The sequence below is a fragment of the Papilio polytes genome, unplaced genomic scaffold (genome assembly GCF_000836215.1).
Source record: "Papilio polytes unplaced genomic scaffold, Ppol_1.0 DF820622.1, whole genome shotgun sequence".
In the NCBI taxonomy this organism is placed as follows: domain Eukaryota; kingdom Metazoa; phylum Arthropoda; class Insecta; order Lepidoptera; family Papilionidae; genus Papilio; species Papilio polytes.
The window spans coordinates 578167-593976 of NW_013528582.1; the positions used below are offsets into that span (position 1 = coordinate 578167).

Consider the following 15810-nt stretch of genomic DNA (forward strand, 5'->3'; position numbering starts at 1 on the left):
TAGTACACAGATAAATTTTATACACAGAATAAACTTTATTTCTATCTATTTTATCCATATATGTAAGCAAAAAAAAACATGAAACAATCTTTATCTAATTAAAGTAAGCAAACTACTAAACATTAATATTTTTTTTGGTATATGAATAAAAGTAATGAATATATATGTATTATCTATGTAATGAACTAAAGAATTATCAAACAATAAGTTTTTGATACAGGGAAATGTGTTTTTAGTTTTTAAATTTCCAGCATTTCTCGGTAAAAATAATATTGATATTAATATTACCAGTTGATGCATAAATGTTGCCAGTGTCATTGATACTATTAAATGTTGCCATTTGTTCATAATATCTCGCTAGACAAAGTATTAAGTATTAGTTGTGTTGCCAGGAAAATGTATAGAAATAAAATAAAAAAATAATATTTCCAAGGTACGTACAGGTATTTATTGTTCAAGCGTCTAGATATAGCACGACACAATATTGACACGTTCTGAAAGCAAAATTATCTAAAGTAAAAAAAAAACAGACACGTAAAACCTATTCTTTTTTCGTACAGATCCAACAAACAAAATTTCAAACCGTCTCTGTATATTTGGTGTAATTCAAAAAAACAACAAAACTTTACAGAAAGTGGGGAAAATTAAACAACAAAGATAAACGACAATTTTGTTGCCATTATGATAAATCTATGGTAATTAAATCGGAATATTTAATACAAAAAGGAAGAAACGTATACATTTTGGAGATTTACTGTTAGCTAAAAATCATTAACAATAATTAAATTAACTGAAATTAGGTAATGAATTCTATACTTTATGTATTTAACCACACGAGTGATAATGAGAAATTATTTAGGCAATACGTGCTATGAAAATAAATCATCGAGACCCTATAAATCTTTATTTATATTGAAGAATATTTCACGTAAATCTCCTATGATCCATTCATCCAGGTACAAAGTATTTTCATGTCAGTGTGTACACGATGTTAGACTTTAAAATTTCCCGCTAACCGCTGAAGACATTGAAATGTTGCCTTTAACAGGAAAGAAATAAAGTCGAATTTTAATCTGTATAACTACGCTTAACGTTCGGTTAATTTTTAATTCGGTAACAGGTCCAAAAAAATCAATCCAAATCAATCCAAGGCAATTCCAAGAGCAAACAAAATTATTAGGTTATTTACTAAGTATCAAGCAATTTTGAAGCGCATTGTTGAAAAACTAAAAATTAAAACCCAAATCTATTCAAACGTATGATTCACTTTATAAACCCCAATAGCTCTTTAACAAACACCTTTCTTTTTTCTTATTTTCAATTTATTTAAAGAAAACATCTAAACATTTCTTTTCATAGATTACAACTTTTACACCGACTACGGCCAATTTTTAAAAAACTATGTACAGATGAGTTTAGTAAACTTGGAGAAAATGGCGGGAAATATGACAGGTGTCAAATTTGGCGTATGTTTTTAATGTCTGTTGTAACTCTAGCAATGCGTTATACTATGAACAACATAGTTTTGATAAAGTTATACTTTTATTGCAAAAGCATAGACTTCGAACATTGCTATTGAAAATAGTTTTCTGATTATTTTCGGCGTATTTTGGACAAAAACATCAAGACATGTAGACGCCATGTTCAAGAGCTTAGAAAAAATCTTAAGCCAACTGAATTTTCTTACTAGAGCTTAGAGATTTAGAACTGAGAGATAAAAATAAATAAATCTAGGTTGCGACTGGCCTGGATAAACATGTGCTTTAGTTATGTTACAACTTGTGTAAAAAATATATCATTAAAGCATACCCACACCGAAGTATCGTCCACAGATGTCATCGGCGGGCATAGACAACACAAAGGGTTACAAAAAATCATGTCAAGACAATTCTGTTTGTTTTTTTCAATATATATTTTACTCGAATCTATATTACACATCTAATATTATGACATTTACGAACGAAGTCAATGACATAACAGAAAAGAAAACATAAAGAAAAACTAGTCTACTAAATGACATGTAAGGCGACCAAATTAAAGGGAAATCCGTGCGCTGCATACATTTATTATTAAACTATAAACTCAATTTGGTAAACGATTGGCGTTAACAGAGATTTGTGCCACGCAACGTGTCTATGGCTGCCAACGCTGCACTGGAATGGCCGTCGAGAAAAACAAAATGGACGTACACAAAAAATACTTAAGGTAAAACAAAATCAAGGCAGCGGGTGGAGTATTACAAACTTACACTTGTCCAACGGCTGAGTTGCGACTTCGTCTATGGATCGCCGCCATAGATTAGCCTACCATAGACAACATTTTTTTCTACAGACAGGCTAAGTGACACGTAAAGCGTTCTCATTTCTTTTTGTACAAAGCTTAGGACCGAAACCAACGACAATCGACGTAGTCCAAGTGACATTAAGATATGCTTAAAAATACATCGTTACGACAGGAGAGGTGCTTACATTATAATCGTATCCTTTAAATCTTAAAATGAATAAATGACTAAACATTCTTACATTGAATAAATAATTAAAGTGACATTACTTTATTAAATAAATGAAATTTTATCTTATATGCATGTAACACTTAAAACCAGAGACAATTTCAACCCTATTATTCGGTTCCCTCCTGTCACAACGATGTCGTACAAATTTTTGTTTAAAGTAAGAAAGAAACAGAATCCCGTATGCTTAGTATTTATATACAATTAGAGAGTTGACAGAATTGATATAGACAGGTACTTGGAATTCCATTTAATTCTTCATTTACTTTCAACTAAATGAAACGCGCCCCCTAGTGCCCAACATATAATTTACATTTACTTTTATCCTTTATGCAGTTCATGTATCTGTTTTGTAGAGAGCCCTTCTTTAATAATGTTTTATCATCGAAATTTGTAGAAAAATATTTTAACAGAAATACGCATTTAATTTTGTTTTGGAGCTTGATTTGTGTACGAGAGTTCGGGATGGTACTCTTGCAATATTTGGCGTTAGACTGGTATAGAACAGTAATGACCCAATAGGTGTGTTTATGCAGGTATCGATAAATTATCGATACACGGTACAACACTAATGTTTGTTACACTGGGCATTACTAGTGCATCCCTACTGCACGAGCAGTAGTAACTACTGCTGTGAATAGTGTATGGGGCACCAGCAACTTAGTGTGAACTATTGGGACACCAATAGTTTAGCTGCAATACTGCTGAGTAGAGCACTATTTGAGTGGGGCACTAGAGTTGGATGGGACACTAGAGTTGAACGGAGCACTATTGGGTGGGGCACTAGTGAGGGCGGTAAGGGCTGAGGCGTTCAGTTGGCACCAAATGCGTCCGCCAGCTCCGTCTGGCAGTCGAAGGTGTCGGAGCTATCCGCGTGCTCCGGATAATACTCCCTGTAGATCTTATCCAGGAGCGCTTGCCTGTGGACAATTATTAAGGTTAAAAACTATCAGGACATCAGATATCGCATGTTCTAGAAACGGTGTACTAACTTGGCAGCGAGTCCTCCGCCAGGCGGCAGTCCGGGTATATCCTCCTCCACCAGCTGCTTCAGCACGGACGAGAAGTGGCATGTCATCTCGTCGCGGTCCTCACGGTTGGCGTTGCGCTCGATCAGTGCTGCGAAACAAGCGAAAATAAACTCAATGTGTGTTACAATAGAGTTGATTTTATATTAGCGTATATGTAAAAAGCACAACTTCTTTCAATGTTAGTTGAATATTGTGAGATAGCGATAACACGCCTCTTAAATGTTTTATAGTTCAAAATCGAAGCACAGATTAACTTACAGACAGACTAAATGTTATGCAATGTTATGTCAAAAAGAAAAATTTTATTCAATAAAAAATATACGCTATCAGTGAGCATAAAACTTGGTGACCAATAAGAAATTCAATTGTATTCATACAAGAGCTTGGAACGAAAGTAATTAGACGTTAATTGATCAGTAATAAACTGCTTTTTAATTATAACAGTGCGAAACTGGTCTGTGTTTGTTGAATGATTAAAATCAACATCGACGAGGCATTGTTTGCGACTGCCCAGTCGGTACTTTCCGATGGTTAATATTTATACTGGAAACTGAAGCTTTCTTAATCGCAGTTATCACGAACTAAACAGTATCTATACATACAACAAAATTAGAGTGTTTGTATGTCAACTGTTACAACTGATGCCTTTGCATTGCAAATTCTACTTTTAAAATTTTTGTTAACTAAAAAGTGTTTGTTCGAGACCATTGAAACGGCTTGACTGATTTTGACGCACGCGGGAATATTATTGGAATCTTTTTATTCCGGGGTGTCGAAGTCAGAGGTCTCTAGTTAATTAATATTTTGGATACTAAAGTTTCAGTTCAATATTTACTTTGTATCACATCATTTTCTTCTCTTCAATAGAATGAGAAAAAAATCTCGTAAACATTACATAACAATATTACTGCACATCATCCTCATGGGAAATTAATTAAATATGACACAAATGTTACGGAAACAACATAATTATAGGGATTGATCTCATCCGTATTCGTCATCGAAAATAACAAAGGAATTAAAACCGTGTTTCTATAACCGAAACATATTGCGATATTGCCATCTCCGTTGTTTTAGAGTGAATGAGTGTGATAGCATATAGTGGAAACCTTCTTAAAATTAGCGAAGCGTAACAAATTGTTTAATCCCAGAATATTATGTTAATCATTTCATATCTATCTGCTTATGCTTGTATTATAATAAAGCGTAAACATAAACTTCTTTGTTGCCTAAGATGTCAGCAATTACAGTATATTTTTGAATAATTCTTATTTTAATAAAAAGCCCTCCACTTACGTCACGCTTTAGGCTATATATTTTAACACTAAACTTAGGGATTAAAAATTTTGGATAAAAACCCTAATGTGGGAAAGAGACCATAAGTTGCTGCCAACATCAAGGAAGCAAGGTTGTCATCATATCATGTCATTTTGACATTTGTAATTGATAATTTGACAAATGTAAACAATATAACAATATTTTCATAATTTCACGCGGATGAAGTCGCACGGGAACAGCTAATTTGAGATAAATTAAAGATAGGATAATTAAAGAGATTTAACATAAAATATCAATTTTACAGTTTTTGTTGTTGTTGTTGTACAGTTGAAAACATTTCAGTATTTATTCATTAAAAATGTATGACTTTGTATAAGTAAGGATACATAGTTCTGTTTGTTTATTTTTAAAACAGTGCGACGTGTTTTGTCACGCTTACGTGATTTCAATTTATTTTCCTGATCTGTCAAGTTACAGATTTTGACTAGTAAATTAGAGTATGTCTCATGTTTGGTAATACATCACGTTTCTTCCATACAATATCTTTACATAATATAGTAACTAATAACGATATGAATACATGGGTGTATGAGAATACATTCTACCATATTTATAAATTTAAGGAAACGTTATAAAACAGTTTTTTTAAGTTTGATCAGAACGACTCTTTCGCCCGCGACTCCGTCCGCGTGGAATTAAAAAAAGCAAAAGTGAGTAGCCTATGTGTTCTTCCATACTATCGTCTACATCCATACCAAATTTGATCGAAATCCGTTAAGCCGTTTAGGCTACAAACTAACAAACATTCATCCATCTAAACTTTCGCATTTATAATATTAGTAAGTACAATTTATAAAGCCTTAGAAACTTTCTGTTTTAAAAATATGTTTGTACCAATCAATCTATATGCTTCCATAAACATACTATTGACATACGTGCATTATCTTTATTTATATACAAGTTTCTAAAGTTTCGTAAACGTACACATTATGCAGCTGACTGTACATGGAGTGTGACATCAAAATACCATCAATAAATGCCAATGATGACACACATTTCGTCACCTGTCTATACTCGATAACTGCATAACATCAGTCATGATCATGTTTTATTTTTAGAATAGTTCAAATTTTATATTGACCGCGGTACAGCCGCGCACGCAAGTCACGTTATAAAATATACACCAGCGGTTTACCTCAGTTCGTCCTTACAACCTTGTGGTATTTGAACTCGGTATTTGGTAATTAGAGATTGCAGTTAAGATTTTAAAACATTTTAAGATAAGAATTTAGTTGAGCCACGCAAACTGCTATAGTAATAATCGTACCACCTTCAGTAAAAAACATTACTGGCAGTTGATGAAGAAAAAGGAATAGGAAATCAAGTGGATATTTAACTCTTAAAAACATTGATTACTACCTGGGGTAAAACAAAGTCGCTTCCCGCTGTCTGTCTGTCTATATGTATGCTTAGATCTTTGAAACTAGGCAACGTATTTTGATGCAGTATTTGTAGCAGTTTTAATATATAGTAGAACCTCGATAAGTTAAAGTCCAGGGGAAACACAAAATATTTTAAGTTATAGAAGTTTTGGGCTCTGATGGTAAGGGAACATTATTTTTTGAAATTATAGAGGTTTTCATGTTAACGAGGTTTGAGTTATCGAGGTTCTACTCTACAGTACTTCTACTGTACTCTACTACTAGAGAAATGAGAATTTTAGAGGTTTCTAATGTAATGTCGGAAATAAACACATTTTTGAGACAGTTTGGACACGTGCGAAGCCGGGGCTGGTTGCTAGTTGTTCCAAACTACTTATATAGAGCTTCCAACGATGCTCTTACTTGTTACCTATGTATACACATGGCGTTCGTTTTGTGTTTTGTTACATCTAAAGTGTGTTGGCAATAGATCCCTGCAACGCTCCTAATTGGATTCCGCACGCTGGGTGAAGGGCGCAAATAAACCACATTGACCTAATCCGTACCTACCCTATATCGCTAATAACTGCAACACCACGACTAATTTTAGACTAGATTTATCTTCACGCATATATTAATATTAAAATAATCGAAAAATACCAAATTGAATTTTACTTTTAAATCGTTTAATCTATTGTTTAATTATGTATCTTAAAAAAATCTCCTTCTAAACTCGATTACGTAACTCTTTTACCTGCAATTTGTACACGAGCATAAAACAAATAGGATCGATAAGAACCGTAAAACGATAGATTTCCTCGAGCGCAATACGTAATAGGGCTTCTTTCTATATATAAATGCCGTTTGACGAACGAGATCGCGACACACACACCGCGGTGGCATAAAGACTACACGTTCATTGCTTTAACCCTCGCTTTGGAAATTAAAAAAACAACTGTCAAAATAACTCAGGGCCAGGACTAAAGCAATGAAACATGTTGTTGCTTTTTAAAACAATATTTAATAAAAAATATACGAGATAACAATATTAAAAATCTTAATAACTCTATGGCTTGAGGGGAAAAGGACTAAATAGTTCTCTTGGGGTTCACAATGTATCACATGGGTTAGAATAAAATTGAACATTATTTAATAACAAATAAGGCGAAAATCGCTTGACGATAGTTTCAATAAATTTGCAAACATCGCATCAAAAGATTTTCGCTAACAAAGTTAGAAGAGGTTATATAAAACGGAACATTTACAATGTTATTCATATATATTACCTTTATCTGAATATTTAGTAACAATGTTACAATAAAACGAGTACAAATTACAAAGATCAATTTAACAGGCTGCCAACCTAAGAGTAATAATAAGAAAATCTCATTTTTATATTTATTAAAAAAAAGTAATAATATGCAAAGTTTAAATTTAATTGAGTATGTTACAAAAATTATGATTATATAACAATACACTATATCAAATAGAATTGTTTCTACTTAAGATTATTCCAGTACAGTCATCTTCAAAAATAGCAAGTGACATAAACAAAGGGGTGTAAGTTAAGTGTTAGATGACATGCAATTTACCCATATAAACGTATTGTACAACTTTATTGAATTTGTTATAGTTTCCTCATCTATAAGACTCGTATCGTGACCTTGACTATGACTTGAAGGTCAAACCGAAGGACCATATCTCGCCTAGTATTAGAATTAAATTGTTTTATATAAAAATGTAATAATTAATTGCTGTGGTTGCCAAAACCACACTGCTATCTAGAAAAAAACATTTTTCACCAGAATAATGTCCAAGAGAGTAAATATACAAATGTACTCATAATAAAGGGTAGACTACAAGCCACTTTGTGGGGATGTATAGTATAGCTGATGTACTCATAATTTTATTAGACACAATATTTAATGAAACTAGACCCTAACTATACCTTACATTGAAATTATGTTAATTTTTAATAAGGAAGGAATATTATTGTTAGGCACATAATAAGTCTTTGAGGGAAAATGTACCATGATGATATTATTAATCTAATTTTCTAGTAAACAGCTCCAGCAAATAGTGTTAATAAATGTTGAACTAGTGTAGTAATAGTTAATCTTATGTACCCAATATTCTGAGTCATTAAATGGTCACTTCTAGTCATTTAGCAAAACTTCTCTCACTAAGGATCTAAGTAACAATTACACTCTAAGTATTTACTCATTTTAATATTTTGTGCAACCATTTTTTTTGCTAGATACAAGAAAACTAAATTTAACATGGAAAAATCGATTTTCAGTACACACCAAACTACAAATCAACTGTAAGAGAGAACTAAATTTAAAAGTCAAGTGATCACAGAGTTTGATCTGAATACATCAAAAACAACTCATATATATTCTGAAAATTATGCATACCTGCAGGATGTATAAATTTGAATGTCTGAGGACTTTAGTGACCCCATGCAATGTTTATAAGAACATCTTGTGGAAAAAAATGTTGTGAAAAAAGAAACATTTGAAATCTTTTAAGCAGTAAAAGGTTAGCATAGAATGGGCATGAGGAGGGTAGAAGTAACAAGGAGAACTTTTATGTGTGTACACTGTTAGAGGTAAATCTAGAAAGAGATGGATATATTGTGATGAAGAAGGGAGTGACTGAGATGATAGATTGATAAGGACAAAACCTGATGCACAGATACATAAGTGGGATAAGGACAGAGTATTTAAAATCTATGAATTAAGACAAATAATTCACATGAGTAAGTAAAAAATAATTGGTCTTTAAAAGTGGACCACTCAACTTTTATGATAAGCTAAAGCCCTAGGATCTTAAAAATATTGGTAAATGATTTAATCATATGGCGCATGGTTTTTTTTTATAATAATAGGGGGCAAACAAGCGGCGTGAACACTAAGGTGGTCAACGACGCCCATAGACATTCAGCCAACATCATAACATCAGAGGAACTACAGATGGATTTTTCTAGGTCATACCTATCACTATGGGAATATAGATCTAATAACCTTTGTCATAAAAACTATTTTTTTAAAACCCTGAAAAGTTTACTTAACCAACTTCTACTAAAACATCTATTGCAAGTTCCATTTATGTTACATTAAATTTTATGCTATATTTAATAAAGGATAACTAAAAAAAAAAATATTTCTGCCATTTTTAGACTTGTTAAATCATATTTAAAATATCTAATACTAGTTTATTTGCTATTTGTCAATATTTAATCAATTTACCCTTGATAACTTGTGTACACAAGTGTACATAAATTGCTTACTACTAAATAATATTCAATAATATTATTGAAATATATAAAATATTGCTTTGAACATTTAGAATTTACGATGAAAAAATCTATCACATATTTGTACTTATAGTTTTAAAACACATTTAACAAGAGGATTTAAATATGAAATTTGTACTTAGTCTAGTTAATATAAAATAGTATAAATAAATTTGTATAAAGTAGCTATTTATCTATATCCTTTAAAAATTGAGATAAACCTGTATTATTGATGAATGTAAATTCTCATAACCTTGCATCCAACTAACATACATAGAATGCCGCTTCAAAGACAATATGCTTAATTGTAGAATGTCCATATTATGTATTCAGAATCAATAAATATAGACAACTAAAACTGGCGTGAGATCTAGAATCTTCCTCCATAAAAGCCTATTGAGAGTATTTTTTCTCCCTTTTTCTCTACAAAAACTGAGAGATATCTATATTCTGCTACTGGTGTTTTGATATACAAAGCACTATAAGCGTGCAAATAACATAAGTCTTTGAAAAAACTTGTTTAAGGAGTAGTGTGAATTGTCCAGGAGTTAGTAGTGTGTAAATCAGCTTTTAACTTAACTTAACTTTAGTTAGTTGATCTGCTGCTCAACAACTAAATGTAATGTACTAAATATGAGTGTTAACAATTCGAGAACAGCTCAGTGATTTACAATGCAAATCATATAGGTAAAAGAGCTGATCTGCAGGTCCTAAATTTTAGTTGAGTTACTCATTGCTAGTTGTATAACTATGGGGGGGCATCACTACCATAATCATTATCCCCTAGCATCATTGGATGTCCGAGTACTATCAACATTGATATCATCCTGGCTATCCGTGTATCTGTGCTTATGTGAGCAGGCATGCAGTAGTGAGTGATAGCAACCTGTCAGCCGCTGCCGGAGCGTCTCATCCAGGTCGCGGTCAGCACGCTGCGCCTCTGGGCTCGGCTTCGGCGCCGCGGGGAACACCACCAATACGATGCTCATATTATCTTTACTGCCCTGGAAAGGTTATACAAGCTTTAGTTGTAATAATACTAGTATAACTTGGAATAGAAATTTATCTTACCAAGATTTGGTATTTGGTACACAATTGCTTGCTTTTTTTACCTATATTCATTTTTATTTAATCAGTAAAATTGCGTAGCACTGAGATCTTCATATATTCCCCTTTCAATAGATATTTTCCACAGTATAGCTTCTTCAAATATTTATTGAATGTGGTCGCTAAGTGCTGATGACTTATCTAATATTTATAAATGAACAATACATAAGCAATGCCTTGACAATTGAATTATAAGTATGATCTAAAATTACCCATTCAAATGCATGTGAAAACTGTTACTAGCAACAGGCTAAAAATATGATGACAAATAAGAATAGGAATACCTATGTATGTACATAAATAAATTTTCTTAAACATTTGTTTACAAATATATTTATGTATGGAACATTGAAATCTCTCTTCTATTTAAAACCATTCTTCATAATTGAAATATTTCTCAATATGAGAGGCAATTGAGATAGCTCCGGAACTTTAAAGTAAGGAGTATAATATGCTTGCGTGTACTTCAAGCAGTAAGTGAAAATATAGTAATGATACTTGACTTGTCTACATTTCCGTATGTTTTTAAGATAATCTAAAAATAACAGTTACCTTGTAGAGACAAGTATCTATAACTTGGTTGGTTATAGTAACTAGGTCATCTGTCAGCTGCAGCAGAGAGTGAACATACGCGCAGAGTGCCTCGTTGGTCATCACATCCCACACCCCATCGCAGGCCAGCACCAGGAACTCATCCTCAGACTCCGACCGCTCATGCACCGACACCTCAGGCTCCGGTGACACCAACTGCTCGCAGGGACCACGGTTTAGCACCTTCTTATACTCGTAGTCACCCAGTGCCCGTGACACCGCTAAACTCCCATTCACGCGCTGTATCATAACAGACCCACCGGCTTGCACTATACGTGACTTTTCTGACGGCAACTCTGGCTTATGGTCGCGCGTCGCAAATATCGGTGCTCCATTCCGAGCCAGCACTGCACGAGAGTCACCGCAGTTAGCAATGTATATCTGCTTAGGTGATACGAAAGCGCAAACCGCCGTGGAACCCGACTTTTCTCCGCCGTTGGACAGCTCCGGCAACTCTCGCATCTTTTTATCCAGGTCCAAGAAGCCAGCTCGTATCGCCTCGGCTATTTCCTCCCGCCGAAACTCGTCCGTTTGTAAGATACATTCTAATAGATTGTCCGCGCAATGCGCCGATACCCGCGCTCCTGCGTGTCCGTCGAATACCGCAAAGTAAGACCAATCGGACAGCGTACCGTTTAAAGTGAGCTGAGCATGGTGGGCATCTTCCATCTCCACGCGCCAACCCTGCATTGACGCCACGCCATATCGTAGACCGTTACCTTCGCCGTTCTCGTTGTATTTCTTAGTTTCAGGTTTGTTCAAAAAGGCTCCCATTCTGAGTCCGACTTTGTTGTTCCTTTACTCGCACATAATTCCCACACCATCAGGCACTCGAGTTAACGTCGCATCCAACAACGTATAAGGCAAGGAGAAGCATCACTGGTAGAAAGATATGATCTAGTGTCAGAAGAGAATATTTCACTAAACTTTGTTGGTCTTGGTGATACGTGGATGCGAAACCTCACTTGTTTTCTTTGCTTCTACGTAATTAATTCCAAGCAATGGTGTTGCGTAGATCTCGATGACAAATCGTGCTCTCTACGGAATCGTAAAACGAAAAAGCAACTCAAAAGAATGAATGGCGGACATAAATAGTACTTGTCTATGATTTATTTTTTCATACTTTGAGAACACTTTAAGATTAACCGTTAACAAGAAAATTATATAATTATTTTTAATCCAGATTCTTTAATACAACTGTATGAAGAATTTTATAGGTTTTTTTTAGCATATTTGTGTCGTATAGATAGTAATTTTACCAAAACTTTTGGTAGCCAACAAACCTTCGTGTCTTTGCCTGATTCCCTCGCTTTTGATAAAAAAAGAATGTAACAATCTGTGGTATTCTGTTCTGCCAATCTTGTCATTTGTCATTGTCAAAAAGAGATTTTGAGGAGGTTATGTATATTTTGAAAATAAGTTATTGATTTCTATATTATATACATAAAATATCTTGTGGAAACGTCGTAAAAATTGTATTATAAGAGTGTGACAGAATTAATTTAATTTTGTACAGTTCGGTTCTTCTTATGGTATGATTTTAATGTTAAGTTTAAAAGTACTACAAAATGTATAGAAATCTTTTATTTAAAAGGTAAGCGAACGGGTAAATTACATAATAATAATCGAAAGATATAAGTTGGATAAATCCACTTTTAAATCACTTTTCAACATTTTAAGGTTGCCATTCAGACAGATCAGAAATGATTATTTAATACACACTTCTAAGCAGTTAGTAGATAGTAAGTGTTCATTGAACACTATCCACCATTTGGTCCGTCATATTTCAGTATCAACGGTTTTCTGCAAGAAAAGGAAAACTGCAGAAGAAAAAGTAAGTAAAAGTCTTATCTACTTGCATGATTATTACTCTATTTGTCATAAAATGTATTTTTTCTAGGCTATAGAGAATCATGGCAGGCGTGTAATACGTTATTCTCCAAAAGCAGGCTCTGAAGTTGTAGGAATATGGAGGAATATGACTGTTCAAGATTTAGCTAATGTGCTTAAAAAGGATGTTGGTAAGAATTACTTTGATCTAGCGTTTGGATGCTGTAGAGGTGTGTCACAGGTCTGAGAACAGATCTTCCCCCTAAAGTGCTAAGGGTGCTATAAAGGGGTTGCTATAAAAATCTCACCCTGGGTGCTAGTAGTGTTAAAATAGATACTATTAAATTTAGATGGAACTTTCTTCTGACTGAGATTCATACTGAAATTAATGACTAGTTTATATACAAGTATTTTAACAGTGGAAATATAAATTTAAATCAATATCTTAATAGTAATTAATAGTCACAACTTTAAATAAAAATATTTGTTTGAACAATTACAGAACATATATTTAAAACACTTGAATTTGCGGACAAAAACTCTGACACTGAGTACAAGAGAGATACAGTTATACACAATCCGCAGATTGTGAGAGAGGTTATAAAAATATCTGGCTGCCGGTTCAAGCTTGTGGCCCGACCTGATGAACTTACTGAAGAAGAGGAGGTGTGTTCTCAACTCATAACCACCAATTTTTATTATACCAACGTCTTATATCCAATTGTAAATACTTATTGAAAATATGTTTAGAATAAGGATGCAGTTCCCGCGCCACCATCACCGGAGTCTGCGCTCCGGCCGCGACCGCCGGTGGTCTGCGTTATGGGCCATGTGGACCATGGCAAGACCACACTGCTTGACGCACTGAGAGACACTGCTGTGGTGGACCAGGAATTTGGAGGAATCACACAGCATATTGGTGCTTTTGAAGGTATGTGGTAAGATGATTATTATTGCTATGATAATGAAAACTTAGGGCCTGTCCCACCAAATTATAAACTGTCTGATAACAATCCAATATGTAAAATATGTGATAGAAATCTCCTGTTTGTGCAACTCTTCTACTTAATTGGTTAATTGTAACAATAGGCGGAGTTTTTTTTCTGTAAGATATCCGCGACTGTTCGTTTATTATGTGTAAGCGACTCCGTTTGCATGAAATTAAAAATAAAACAACAAAAAAAGTTGCCTGTGTGTTCTTCCAGACTATCCCCTATATCTACGTTAAATTTCATTGACATCCGTTCAGCTGTTAAGGCTACAAACATCCATGCATCTATCTAAATTTTCGCATTTATAATATTAATGAGATTGGTAAATTCCGGAATGAGTGTTTAGTAGTAGAGTAGTATGTCATGGTAGGGGTGTTGCAGTGAAGCTGCAGTCCGGGGAGACGGTGACATTCCTGGACACGCCGGGGCACGCGGCGTTCAGCGCGATGCGCGCGCGCGGCGCCTGCGCCACCGACGTGGTGGTGCTGGTGGTGGCCGCGGATGACGGCGTCATGGAGCAGACGGTGGAGTCCATCCGCATGGCTAGAGAGGCTAACGGTGAGAATATCGAATTTAATAATAAAATAAAACACTATTGACCAAAAAAAATTAAAAACAGAATTTACAAAATATAGAAGAAAACACGAAAAAATATACTCTTAAATCAATATAGGGAGTCACATTCCTGTGTTAGGTCTAATTTCAGTCCCCTTTCCACCCTTTTCTTAAAAGGATAGGATTGAAAGTGGATTTGACAGTGGAAGATATGCATATGAAGGGAAAATGTCCTATTTATGTGCGTTTCCTCCTCCGTCAATTAAGGGTAGGCAACGCATCTGCAATTGGGGATGTTTATGGGCAGCGGTCGCTTTCCATTTCGGTGGATTCAGGTGGCCGCCTATAAATAAAAAAAATGTTGTTGTTTAGTATGGCCACTATTGTTAAGTTTGCTCAGCAATAAGCAATCTTTCTCGAGTATTGTGATTGTCACTAGTTACCATGTATCTCATGTTTTTCAAAGACAATAAAAGAGAAGACTATGTTTTTAATTTGTATATGTTTCGATAGTTAAAGCGACTGTAATCGGTAATAATGTTGAAATTAAATATTCATTTTCCTTTACATTTTCAGTTCCAATACTTGTGGCGATCAACAAAATCGACAAGCCAGGTGTGAACATTGTAGGTATGCTTCTTTTTGCATATATGTTTGTCTAATTAGTTAATATTACTTTACTAGCTTTTGTCCATGACTTCATCCGCGTTGAATTATAAAAAAAAAACAAAAGTAAGTAGCCTATGTGTTCTTCCAGACTTTCCTCTACATTTATGCCAAATTTCATCTAGATTCATCCGTTAAGGCTACAATTTCTTACTAATATTCATCCATCTATCCATCTGATGTCTTTGAAATAAATAGGGGATAGCATAACGGGAAGAAGTAGTACAATCCGCTTTAACATGATCGAACTGTTCGCCACACGTAATTCCACGACCACACAGAACAAACACATAGACATGTGTGAAGCGGGAGCAATTCCACGTACAGTCTGATGAGTGTGCTGGAGGCTTCGTATTGTCCCTTATACTTTCCCTTTTAAAACATATCTTATAAGGAATGGGAAGGACACATATGAAGGTGAAATCATCTCCCCTCCCTTATCCTACTCCCGTAGGGTCGGCGCACCGGGTTTTCGTCCTCCAAAGCACTCTATCATCCGTCATCTCAGACACATTTCTCATATGAAGGCGAA

The 15810-nt window shown here is 34.5% G+C and overlaps 2 protein-coding genes across 2 annotated transcripts in view; one reads left to right on the forward strand and one right to left on the reverse strand.

The window, feature by feature from the left end:
- Positions 1-420: 420 nt before the first annotated feature.
- Positions 421-12330, reverse strand: LOC106110478 (protein phosphatase 1A-like). Its single transcript, XM_013292322.1, has 4 exons — positions 11197-12330; positions 10424-10541; positions 3502-3628; positions 421-3429 (listed from the first exon to the last, which is right to left on the reverse strand). The coding sequence occupies exons 1-4, from the start codon at positions 12007-12009 to the stop codon at positions 3321-3323; spliced, it is 1167 nt and encodes a 388-aa protein (XP_013147776.1). The 5' UTR covers positions 12010-12330; the 3' UTR covers positions 421-3320.
- A 344-nt stretch (positions 12331-12674) lies between these two features.
- The window catches only part of LOC106110413 (translation initiation factor IF-2, mitochondrial), a 10754-nt gene continuing 7618 nt past the window's right edge, over positions 12675-15810 (forward strand). The window contains exons 1-7 of the mRNA XM_013292237.1: positions 12675-12829; positions 12916-13069; positions 13136-13256; positions 13568-13731; positions 13816-13996; positions 14439-14615; positions 15189-15268. Coding sequence (XP_013147691.1) covers positions 12804-12829; positions 12916-13069; positions 13136-13256; positions 13568-13731; positions 13816-13996; positions 14439-14615; positions 15189-15268 — 903 coding nt within the window. The 5' untranslated portion in view covers positions 12675-12803. The remainder of the gene's footprint in view (positions 12830-12915; positions 13070-13135; positions 13257-13567; positions 13732-13815; positions 13997-14438; positions 14616-15188; positions 15269-15810) is intronic.